The sequence below is a fragment of the Cimex lectularius genome, unplaced genomic scaffold (assembly GCF_000648675.2).
Source record: "Cimex lectularius strain Harlan isolate CLEC.00 unplaced genomic scaffold, Clec_2.1 scaffold243, whole genome shotgun sequence".
NCBI lineage: Eukaryota > Metazoa > Arthropoda > Insecta > Hemiptera > Cimicidae > Cimex > Cimex lectularius.
Window position 1 is genome coordinate 245,731 of NW_019392791.1, and position 13,644 is coordinate 259,374.

Genomic DNA, 13,644 nt, shown 5'->3' on the forward strand with positions numbered 1-13,644 from the left:
TCACGCTAGGGACACAAAACTATCATTACTATATACAATAAAACAACCCTGTTTCCTCCAAAAATCGGAACAGGAGATAACATATACCGAGGTATTATTCCTACACGCTTTCTAGATGGAACCAAGAATCGGACCCTTCAATTAGGTGGGACCGTCAAACCACCTCTTCTTCTATATATGCCGGAGATATGCGGGGGCTTTGGTCCAATAGTGAGCGTACGTTTGTCAACTTTGAATGTTGTTTTTTTACGAGGGTTCTCAACAGCACAGGTGTACTGCGTGCCGATGTTTCGTCCCTGGATTCGAGCCCGGGACTTTTACCTTACAGTGATGAGCGCCGTGACAACGCTTGAACTGTTGCGGCCACCGACGCCCCTCGAATGGCTTATTTTTAATAGGGTGAGGATGACCTTTCTTCTACGAGTTAGATCCTCCCAGGGCTACCTATCGACAGTGGTACGGAAGTGTGAGAGTTTCTCTGCCCTCCCGCCCCACCGAAGCTGTCACCTTCTTTTAATTACGTTTTTTTTCTGCATTTTTAGCTTCAGAGGGCCGAATCGAATGAAATGTAAATAGAAATATCAAGAATATTTCTATATATATATTTTTCCCCAGTTCGTCCAGGGCTGCTGGATTCGAACCCGGGACCTTTACCTTACAGGGCCCTGTCAACCCTTCACCGTTACAGCCACAACGCCCCCATTTATCCTTATTGAAAATGTTAAATATAACATCTTCCAATGGCATTAATACACCAGCGAAATATAAGTTAAAATAAAATTGTCTATTTCAAATATAGAACGTTTTATTTTCATTTTCTCACGGTTTATGTTTTAAGTGGTATTGTTTATAGCAGAGATTCAAAACCCAAAGAAATACAAAATATTCCTTAATTTTTTCTTTAAAATCAGTAGGTCGAAGGTTATAAGAGAGTTAAGATTTACAAAACCAAATTTGAGTGACATTTTTCCGTCTTACTCATTGCAATGTTACCCAGATCCGTCAGATTTATGTAAACGAGGCTAAATAATAAAAGTTCAACTCCCTGGAGTATAGAGTGTCCTAAAAGATTGCGAGATATTAAAGGGTCTGACTATCCAAGCGGGTTTCTTTTAACAAGGGTTTTATTTGACAAGGAAACCGACGGGTCGGCCCTCCGTTGCTCTTTCTCACTCCCAATTCTCATCCGTTTCGAAACCTTCAAAAGAGCTTTCTTTAATGAAGCCCCGGGAAATTACTAGTTCCTGCTGATTTCCAATTAACCACCCCTTGTTGTGATTCCCTGGCGTAATGTAAAAAAAAGAAAAAGAAACCCTGATTAAGCATTGAAAACTAGGGGCAAATCCATCCAAGGTTAAAAGAAAAAGGCAAATGGAATTATATTCTAGGTGTTAAGGTATAAATAATAAAATAGAGACAACAAGAAATGCTGATCCAATATAAATTTCCGCCCAAATTGTACAAATGTAAATAACACATCGCTCCCTGACCTACGGACGCTGGGTTGATCGTTCTTACCATTTGCGCATAGGTCATACCAAGATCACACACGAACACCTTCCAATGGCGGTGAGACCACAGAAACAGGGCCCAATGAGTATAGAATCACGTTACAGCACATAATTTCAAGCTGCAAAGAACTAATTCTGCGAAGAAAGAAATACGACATATGTACGGCCTTGATGCACGGCAACAGACACTGTTTAATGTTAATCAATATCTCAGGGCCATGAATATTACTGCAATATTTATTAGAAAATTGAATATATTTTTAATTATATATAGAACTATGTACCTTCATATTTGTGATATATTTATTGGAACGGATGTATTTATTAGCGTGAATGGGAAGGATTATCCTCAATTACCCCTAGGAATATGTAGTACTCAGGGGTAGTGTCAATGGATTGTGGTGTGCGAATGTAACGTATTAGTATGAATGGGGGGACTCATCCCTAATTATACCGAGGAATATCGAGTATTCTGGAGTGGTGTGAATGCTAACCAGACCATCATGTTTTTATCTTGTTCCTTTGTTTATGTGTATTGGTATTATTTTATCCACAATTGACGAGGCATTGATATACAAAGAGGTTAGCAATAGGATAAAGAAAAGAGATACTCAGTTACCGTTATATCATATAACATCATAACTTGGATGAAGAAACATGAAAAACAAGGAGAAGGATTGAAACGCAAAAATGAAGAAAGCTGATTTTTATTTTTCAAAAAAATTAAATACTCTGATATCTTCTTTATTTTAACTACTTTATTTATTTTTTTAATGAGGGTTCGCAAAAACAGAGGTCATATCAACGCTCCGATGTTTTTGAAAAAAGACCATTTGTAAGTGAGCGCCGTGTCAGCTCGCTTCGGCGGTACATATAGTAAGATTTTAATCACGATAATTATAATGAGAATATGTTAACATTTAGTTAGTACATAGTATAATTGATTAATTTCAACTTTAAAAATAAAGAGCAGGCTTTTGAGTAATTTAACGATATACTTTAACACAATAATTCTAAACAATTCCTATTGATTTTCTGAATTTTTCTAACATTCATAATGAAAATTTTACATTTTCATACTAAATTTAATTTTAAGGCACCTTTCCGTCCTAGTGCATAAGATTTAACAGTGAAAAATGCTAATATAATGTGAGGACATGCGACGAATAAATGAGTCTATATTAGCATATTTTTGATTGTTGAATTTACAATGAACAAATTCCTTAGAATAGAAAGTTTTACAACTACGAATAATAGAACTCAACGAATAAAATTTTAAATAATAGCACTTCCACCAAGAAAATATTAAATAATTCAACGTAGTATTGATTTGATAAATTTTCCTCCTATAGAAAACGTAAATTGTTTAATTGTGATTTGGGTTTTCTTAAACTTGTTGGAATTTTGCGTCTTTTTATTAACTGTTGTTTTCTGAGGAAAGACGGGTTGTACGGTGGGAAAGGACATGTGGGGTCCTGGGTGGTGATGAGCTTCCTCCCAAGCGCTTCGTTCATTCCTCGCGTGCTTTTCTCTCTACGCAGTGAGTGTAAAGTACTTCTAAGCAGTTATCACCTACCAGCAAGAGTGTACAACGCACAGGCTATAAGAGTTTTGTGGTCGTTGTTGCAATGTCCAATAAGCGCAGCTAATGTCGCCATTAGTAGCAGGATCACAGCCACGGCAGCAAAAGGCATAGATACCCTGAAACAAACAATAGAAAAATATAAGATTATCTAGTTTGCGGATAAGTGTAGATGTCTATTTTTGAAATAGTCTAATTTGAAATAATAAATACAGAACACAGTTGACAGACACGGAATATGATGTAATGCTGATACACGTCGGAACGTACAGATTGAATAATGCCATCAGATAAATAGCGCTATTTCTCTCTGGCTAGATTTTTGCTGTATGTAGAACTAGATCATGATCAATTATTCTAAAAGATATATGACACAATAATGTCTGTTTGATATTTATTTTGATTTATTTTATTTCTATTTTGATCTAATGTTTTGCAAACTCGTCTACCGCTAATCACTCTCTCTCTCTCTCTCTCTCTCTCTCTCTCTCTCTCTCTCTCTCTTATTTGTGACCTAAATTAGGACGATTTTTAAATAAAACGATATTGAATGATTCATTCATTCTCATACTCTCTCTCTCTCTCTCTCTCTCTCCCTCTTTCGCCATCTCTCTCCCTGTTTTGTTTTCTTATTTGCGACCTAAATTGGGAGATCTTTCCAATAAAAAGATATTCATTTTCTCTTTCTCTCTCTTCCTTTCTATCTATTTTTCTTTTTATCTTCTTATTTTTCATTTATTCATACACAAACGCATTTAACGTGTATAATTATTGACATATATTCCAATACCGACCCCTCATATAAATAATGAATTTAAATTAACAAAAAAAATTGAGTACAGCTGTTAAACAAGTAATCCCGGAAACTACATGAGAGAAAAAACTAATTTTTTAAAAACGTGGAAATCGGAAAAGCCTCCACTCATAATTCTAACGGCCGGTCATGTATAAAGGACACCCTTTTAGAAAGCCTGTGATAAAGGCATTATCAAGGGGAAAATATAAATTACAGGGAGTTATCGGCCAGTGAAATATTTCACCTGTTTTTCCTTTAAATCCCTATAACTTTCAAAGGGAAAAAACCACAACATTTTTACTAACAAAAACCCTAAAAGAACTGAATTCTAACTCAACAATATTTTATACATTTTCAGCAACAATGTGATGTACTATGTGCCTATACATATAGTATTAGTAAGTGCAACTGTGTTATTTGGTATCTCTATTGACGAATGTTCGAATAGGGATATCACAGTTTAGCTACTTTTTTTAAACTTTATTACTTAATAACTTAATTGTGTATGTTATACACTGACAGGCAAAAATTCTACCCACCTGAAATATAACTTGATTTGTTTATATTTTCATATATTAATAAATATTTCACGTTTTTTAGCGTTTAATAATTGAGTCTTTGAAATAAAATGAAAAAGGAAATTAAAAAAAGACGGGCAGATAAAATTTGTTTTAATTAGATATTTAATTAACATTTCAAAATCGCGCATTTCATCCTCTTGCCTTAATTATGTCTCGGAGACGCCTCGGCATACTTTCTACCAGTTTGGAAATGTCTCTTTGCTGGTGGTTAACCCATTCTCCATAAAAAGTCTTTTCAAGATCGTGGAGTGAACCAGGAAGAAGGTAGACGTGCTTTTATTCGTCTTTTGAGGTTATCCCATAAATGTTCGATCAGGTTCTAGTCTGGAGAACGTGTTGGCCAGGCTAAGACCCTGATTTATGTTGTTGAAGGTACGTTTGTACTATGCGTCGAAGACCCTCCACGAACAACAACCAACTCTTTTCGACTCTCCTTTGAAATTCCCGCCCACATCATCACTGTGCTACGTTGAAAAGGTTGGCTCTGGGACAAACTACAGGCTTCGTACCTTTCATTTCGCCTTCTCCACAATCTTTCACGTCCATCTGGACATCGTAGAGCAGATCAACACTCATATAAAAAAAATACAGCAGACCAATCGTCCAAAGACCAATGGCCGTGTTCTCGATCAAATGGCAGCCGTGCAACTCTGTGAGTTCTGGTCAATTCTGGTCCTCTTACGGGGCAAAAAGCCATCAGTCCATACTGATTTAACCTTCTTCGATCAGTGCGTTCAAAAATTTGGACACTTCGAACTTCCTGGAGCTGACGAATCCCTTGACCAAAAGTAAGGTGCAGGTTTCGCAAAATTCTCAAAGTAAAAAAAACGGTCATCCTGTGGTTTTGTTACCCTAGGTCATCCAGAACCGGGCCTTCTATGGTAGAACCCAGTTTCTGGAAAATGTCTAACGGCGTCTCGCATAGTTTCAAATAGCCGCATGCCTGATGGAACGTCATCATCCATCAGTGCCACACCTCGCGCAACATCATCAACACTAATTGGCATTTTTAAGTTTAAAAATTAAAATTAAGAAAACAAAGATGAAAACTAAACAGTTTGTTGCTTCAGAATTCACCTATAATTGATATTCAAAATTTAAAACAAAAATGAGAACACCAAACAATGAGACAAATTAAGGGCAGAATTATCTTTTATCAAGAAAAAAAAATCAATTGGGTGGAATTTTTTGCCTGTCAGTGTACCAGCAGATCGGATTTCTATTTGTGAGAGTGACATTACTGGTGTTATTGAGGAAACTACCCTTTGGCAGCCGCCATGGATTAATCATTCAAGAATCTTTATTCTCTTCAATCCACTAAGGGGTATTTGTGGGGAATGTAGTAATTGTAATTGAATGTTTGTGCGATCTCGCAAGTAACTGTGGAAACGTTTGGAACAGGTTTTAATGGATGAAAAATGTATATATTTAAGGAGTGTAAGTCTCACAGCGGAGTGTTTTTCCATTGGTGATATACGGTTTTGTAAGATATGGGAAGGTTGTGTAGAGAAGGGGTGACTTGTTAATATAGCCGTGTCATCTGCGTTTGTACAAGTAAGAGACTTCTAGTTTGTGGGCATATCAGAAGTAAAAATTGTGTTCAACCACTGAGGCACACTTGCAAGCACTTCTTTCATATCAGAAGCCTCTGATCCTTGGTTTACTGCGAAAAATCTCTCTTTAACGTATGATTGCATAATCATATAATAAACCTGGGATAAAATAGTTTTAGTTTGAATATCATGTAGTACATCATGCCACAATTTGTCGAAAGCCTGAGAAACATCTAAAAACACTCATGTCACGTACAGTTTCTACTCTAGACATGAGATAATCTGTAACTCTTGGAAGTTGATGAATAGTAGAATGATGATCTCGAAAGCTAAATTGATGGTTTGGTAAGATGTTGAACGTAGCGTTGGAAATAATATTTTTACGAATTAATTTTTCGAATAAGTTAGGTGTCGATCTAATAGGTCGGTAAGATGATGGGGAGTTAAAATTTTTATATGATTTTAGTATCATTTTAATATAAAAGAGTTTCCATTGGATGGGAAGAACTGTAGTACTTAGAATTGCATTAAGTTTAGCTAAATGAACTATTTAAATTAATTACGAATTTTTACTGATATAATTACAATTTATACTAAAGCGAGGAAAAATTTGAATATTAGTCAAACGAATTGAACGACGGAGGTTAAACAGCAAATGCAATTAAAGAAAGTTAAAAGGCTCTTAAGAAACCTAAACAGGAAGGTTTTATAGAACTCATTTGGGATCCAATTAGTTTCAAAGAGATTTTTACAACCCGGACGTGCGACAAAATTCTCCGTTTTATATTTATCAGATTTGTTTGTATTTAGATGTAAACTTAAAACTGTACAACAATTTACGGTTTAATTTTATTATTCTTATTGAATTTATTAGTTATCTATAATTCTTATTTATTAGTTATCTAAACTTCCGCTTTACATTATGTTTAATTGAATATAAAATAAAAGCATTAAAGTGTCATATTTTGATAGACTATAAAATCGAGGTGTGAGGCAAATTTTACTCGAATGAAAAAATTAATCCCCTTACAGCCATTCATTCATCACTATTACCGTTAGAGCAACCAAACTAAGTAAAAAAAAGTAAACTTTCATTTTTCTCTCCTGTAAAGTTTTTTTTGTTGAGTTGTATCACTTTTCTTGTGGGTGCGAAATGTGAACGACTTATTCAGAATGTCGAGCTCTCTACACGTATACATTCATATTCTTAAGCATGCATATAACAAAGAAATAATAAATAAAATACATCAGTAGTGTCCCTCCTTTAAGAACCATCTATTGGTATACAGATGGACCTAGAACACGAAAATGTACAGGGGTAGGATTATTCCGTCGTGGAACCAAATACTCAGAACGAGAGATGTACTCAATTCAACCTGAATAAAGGATACAAAAACAAGAACATAGCTATCATTCAGATAGTCAAGCAGCCAACAAAGCACTAAGCTCCAATATCATTAGTTCAAAGAACCAAACTAATCATATTAGGCACGCAGAACAAAGCCAGCATCTGCTGGGTTCGGACATGTGGGAGTGGAAGGAAACGAGAAAGCAGACAACCTTGCAAGAAAAGGAGCTGCTATATCGCTGTTAGGACCCGAACCCTTCTGTGGCATAGGAACGCACACTATAGACAGAAGGACAAAAAGCAAATGAGGAACAATGGAACTCACTAATTGGATACAAATAATCCAAGAACCCCCTACCGAATTTCGGAAGGAAAGAAGTACTAGAATGTATCACGGGAAAGGAATCTATCAGGATTTTAGGACAGTGCAAACTAAACGGGCATTGAAAGAATATTGGCATAACCCAACTCGGCACGTGCAGATTCTGCAAAGAGGCAGAGGAGACACCAACACACCTATTAACAAACTGTGGTGCTACACTTGCCCACAGGAGGAAGTGCTTGGGGACGTACAATGTAACCGAAGAAAAAATTCAACGACTGAAACCGCGCCTACGAATCAAATTCCTTGATGAGTTAGGACTCACCGGTGTGCTCTAGGCACAGAACGGGGATACATAGCTCTTAAAGGGCGCAGCATATTACTCATCCCAACTAATAAATCTACATTATTATTGTCGTCATAAAAACAATGTTTTAAGTTATACACTAAGTATTATTTTTTGAGAGACATTATTTACAACAATAAATGTTAGGGGAAATGGATATATATGTTATCTTATTAAAAACCAAAATATTTATTGAATAAACTCAAGTTTAAAGTATTTTAAGTGTTTGCTATTTAAACTCGAGTATTGATATACTGAATTTGAAACCAAAGATAAAATTACTGAGCTATTTAATCAGTGTTTTAATAGCTCACAAGAAATGGCTATTATGCTCTCCACAACTGGAATTGACTAACGCCCCTCTTAATTATACAGGGCCGAATTAAAACTCCAAAAACTCTCCCCCTTCCGAGGCCAATCTTTCTAATTTCGTAATTATAAAACTTTTATCAGTGTTTATTTTTTTATGGGCTAGAAACTTATTGTTAATTTTAAACTAACAAGGCACTGGAGAAGTAAAAACTCTGGATAAAACCTAAGCACGGATTCGGGACTTACTACTTGAAAATTATTAATTCTAAAGTCGTCCTCGGAGCTGAAAAAAAGATATTTTTTCGTCGTTGAAAAGGGCAGGGGCAAGAAATTTCCTGGTTGTGGTCAGGAGGGATGACGGGGGGACTGTACGGCGTATGTATAGTTGACAGGATGGAAACACGGTTATATCCTGACATGGTCCCAGGGTGATCACCACTTCCTGGTACAAGGTAGCTCATGTCGACCTCATCTCCCGTGGGCCCTTCATCACCCTCCTAATCCCGGCCCAAGTACAGCCCCTAAACCGAGGCGGTGTATTTTTTTCGGGTTGAGTCCTTTTGTCTCTCCTTATAACTGTAAATCCGCCCCTATTGTTCTTAGATGAGACTTTTTCAAATGCTGATGAAGCCGAGAAATTGAAGTGTTTCTCTTTCACATCTTCACAATACTGTAGAGCAGATCAAAAGGGAAAAATTCCCAAGCCTTTAACTTATGAACGGGTTGGACGAATTTCCGTTTTATTAGGCAGAGTTTTATTAAACAAATTGACACCGTTATGTTCGAATTTATGAAACTACGACTTGAAAACATACAAAGGGCACTTAAAACGATCTTAATAACGCTGTCCGTACTGTTTTGTAGAGTTTTTTATTGCTTACTGAAAATGCAAGGACTTTGATATAAATAACTGACTAAAAAAGAAGGCACATACAGGCTTTTATATTACCTCGAAAAATAAATATAGCGGACGGTAAAAGTTCGACAGAAATTAATTACGCTGCGGGTTCCAGTAAGTCGGTAGAATTAAGACGGATGCGTCTAAGGCTGATTCGTCTTAATTCAATAAAGTTGCAGTGCTTCGTTCCTTTAATAATCAGGTGAAACCATCCATCTCTCAGTCTAATCAGAGAGCTCACGGCCTGACTCCTTATCCGGCTGCTTATAGCAAGATGAATGACGGATTACGACTTCCATATGGAAAGACGTCAAAAGCAAGACGCCACCCATTAGTCGTCCTGGTGGAAATTATGCAGAATTCCAGGTCGGGAATGGAGAAAGGCTGATGACATAAACTCATTTCTCAGTTTGGACACTGTCCCGTGTGAATTTGTATTTGTCATTTTGCCGCTAATTACAATTTGTCGGTGGAGGACAAATACAATTAAATTATTATAAACGAAATTAGCCCGAGTGAGGTCGACTGACTTTAGCTAAATTAAATTTTGCTCAGAGTATAAAAGCCCCCGGGCATAATTTAATGTGAAAACCATTTTAACGCAATGAGTTTATCGATTGAAATTTATATTTAATTTATTAATTATTTGTATTTATTAAATTACACATTCATTAGAGGTGTTTCTCATTATTATATAATGGTATTTTGTGGTTACAAAGAACAAATCTTTGCATCTTTATACAAGGCAGGCTGTTCGAACATGAAATGTGATTAATAAATAGCAACCGGTTAGGTAGGCAAATTGTTTGCCATTTTGTCATTTTTGACCAATTTAAAATCCGATTTGACTACTGTTTTCTGCGTAAAAAATCCTTTAAATGGTGTGTCAGGATGTATAGTGTCGTCTTTGAAATTTTGAAGTTCTCCGTATAATTTTTCTCCAAAAAGGTAACAATTTGAAACTAGACTAAAAAATATTAAACACTTTTTTTTTATAGCGTCACTGGTTCAGGAGAAGTTCAGCCGGGCAAAATGGACACCCTGTAATGGTATTTTGTGTTTTTCCTTGGCCATATTGAATTATTGCATTTGTTTTTAAAGTGTCGATCGGTAATGTGGATACTCGATGTGAAATGTTTCAGATTGAGATTTGATCCAAAATTTTGGAATTAAATCAGATAAACGTCCCTAATTTGTTATTTTTTATTTTGGCAAGAAAATAAAGTGTGACACGAAAAAGGATCTTTATTGTACTGTTCGCAACAACAAATAACAAAATACATTGTCGTTACTTATTATTAATAATGTTATCTCTTATTATTAATAAGACCAATTGTTTAAAAAAAATTGACAAAGTGTGAGGTTGATGATTACCATCTTAACTAATTAAGCAAGTAGTTGTTCAGGGTTGAATTGTATTTTTTTGAATGATTTTAAAATAAATGTATTCTTTTAGGTTATTGTACATTCCTAGAGGTAGGAGAGAAGGCTGCACTACTACTTTGCAACTACTGCAATTACTACTACTCACGCTACTGTAAGCAAAATTAAACAAGATCAGAAATTCATGAGTTTTTTATTTTCCTTCATTTTTGCAACCAACTAATGCCGCATTTAAAACCCAACTTGTAACTCATTATTGGTCACTGGCCAGTGACTGTACTCTAAGCTGTAACTGATTCTTGATCAACAGACCAGTGTCAATTCAACTCCACTCAACAAGTCACCTTTTGGTCGCACCCACCATTTGCTAACCTTCTGAGAGGCTTTCTTTCCTGCCGCTGCTGCTACCCTTTGGCTTCATCATTTTTCATTTTTTGAGCTTTCCTTCGGAGGGATCCCGTACTTCCAAGGGAGACAGGATATATGTTGCTTCTACTTTTATATATCCTCATTCTATTAGTTTCATCCAGTTAATACAATAATCGTTACACAATGAATTAGTTATACAAAAAATAGTCTTCCCGTCATGTTTTTAAATAACCAAACCCTGTGTAAATTTACTAAAAATCTGAATATAAAAAGAAAGTAACGATTACAATTAAAATTAATACAATTAAATCTCATTTTTTATTAACAAATCTTTTAAAACAACTTATTCTTCCTGAAAAGTTTTTCTTCTTAAAAATTAGTCTTCTCACGTCAAATACATATATAAAATGATAATATCTGTAAAATTAGATATGAAATTTAATGTTCATTAAACCTAATATGTTCACAGATTCGTACAAGACCAACTTGGAAAAATACAATATAGTAAATTGAATAGGCTACATCGCCTAAGCTAAAACAGCAACTAGTTGACAGGGAAAGGGATATTAATCTTGATAGATAATGAACTTGAAGCAAACTCCGTAAGCTGGTTATTAAAGTTAAGGGTAGATCTTCAGTTATTACTTAAACTCGCCTACTAGCTTGATAAAACTGTACTCTCTGTTTAGGTTTAGAACAAGGGAAGCATTAATCTTAGTACCTAAATGCACGGTACAGAGAAAATCCAAATAAACATCATAACTTCACTAATTTCGTGGTCCGTTTGACCATAACTTTTGTAAATGATAGTTCTACTTACAGATTTGTTGTTTACTACAAAACTTCTCTCTCGACATGGAGTGAACCACCGCCAGCGCGATGTTCCAATGAGAAGCTGGATTTCTAAATCTACCGTACTTCATGTTTTTAATTTTTTTAAATCCCATATACTTTGTTTTTTCTCAATGATAAACTTAATTAATAATAATAAATTTAATTTAATTAACAATTCATGTAGAGAGACGGGGTTGTAAATCCTTCAACCTGATGATGTGCTTTAAGCTTGAAATCTACGTCGTTGAGAGTAGCAAACTGTGAGTAAGATCCAACTTTTCAAAGAAGTTCAATTAATTAAGGTTTTTAAGTTGAGATAAAAAGTCAGTGTCACGAGCGGGATTCGAACCCACGACCTTCGGCTTGATAGGCCTCGTGACTTCGATCATCGATTGAAACATGGCAAAAAGGAGGAAAACTTCGAGAGTTGGGTTGAGATGGGAAGTTAGAGCCCGAGGGGATCGAAGTCACGATAGCTCAAGTGAGTAGCGGCGTATCAAGCCGAAGGTCGTGGGTTCGAATCCCGCTCGTGACACTGACTATTTATCTCAACTTAAAAACCTTAATTAATTGAATGATATTAATTGGTCAAGCGGACCACGAAAAATAGTGAATTTTCAAAGAAGAATAAAAGTCAATATTTTTTTATGGCTGTTTGAACTCTAGTTTTTAATTTTAAGTGTTTTTTTATTTCTTTACGATCGTTATTGTTTAGAATTCTTCAACTGTAGATACGCACTTTTGACATTCAATGATAACTACTTTTTTCTTTATCGGCTTTTATTTTAAAATAACCTAGTTGTTACTTTTTAACTTCTTATCAATAGATCTGATGGTATAATCATGTCGAGAGAAGTGGTTGTAAATCCTTCAACCTTATAATGAGCTTTAAGCTTTTAAGCCGGATCGTTGAAATCAACAAATTGTGAGTAAGATCCAACTTTTCAAAAAAAGGTTTAAGCAACATACTCACCCCACCTTTATTATTTCTATTAATTAGCTAGTTTTCAATGCCGCTCAATTTTGTCACACAACTAAATATTATCTTAATAACTCTATAAGAAAGTAATTTAAATTAGTGATTAATTTGTTTGTCAAATATTATTTAGGTACATGTTTAAAAGAAGGAGTAAATATATATCGATTATATTATTTATGCACTTATCTCCCTGTTGGCAAGCCGCGAAACCTATGATTCGTTTTTAGTGGGATGACTGAGTCTGATTGTAAAATTGTTTAAATATGTTAATCGGAATGAATATGTTAATGAATCATAAGGTTTTTGTTGCTTGCCATACATTGGTGAATTATCAGAAAAAGTAGGTGAAATTCTCAAACGAGAAGGTTTTAGAGTAGCTTTTAATTGCTCACCTAGAAACATTCTCTCAAATCCTAAAGACAAGGTTGACAACTTGACAAAAAGAGGGGTTAACGAGAGTCAAAGAACATTTTCCTAAATCGAGCACATTTTCTGAATTTGAAGACCATCTAAACGAAAAAAACACAATTTTAATTGAAATGTAAATACAACGGTGTTACACAGTTTCAACATTGAACTAGATTGGTTTGAGAAATTTGAAAAAAAAAAACTAAAATTAAACATGGAGATAAATGCATAAATAATATATTAGATTTTGATTTACCACTTATTTTAAACATGTACCAAAATAATATTTGACATATAAATTAATCACTAATGTAAAATTATTTTCTTGCAGTTGTTTTTATTTATTAGGATAATATTTAGACGTGTTGTAATTCACGTTTTTCGCACGTTCAGAATTGAGGGATGATGATGAGCATTTGATG

The 13,644-nt window shown here is 35.0% G+C and overlaps 1 protein-coding gene across 2 annotated transcripts in view; it reads right to left on the reverse strand.

Moving 5' to 3' along the window:
* Positions 1 to 13,644, reverse strand: part of LOC112127264 (voltage-dependent calcium channel gamma-5 subunit-like) — a 283,147-nt gene that overhangs the window by 29,652 nt on the left and 239,851 nt on the right. For both annotated transcript variants that reach the window (XM_024227889.1, XM_024227890.1), the window contains one exon: positions 3,088 to 3,212. In XM_024227889.1, coding sequence (XP_024083657.1) covers positions 3,088 to 3,212 — 125 coding nt within the window. The remainder of the gene's footprint in view (positions 1 to 3,087; positions 3,213 to 13,644) is intronic.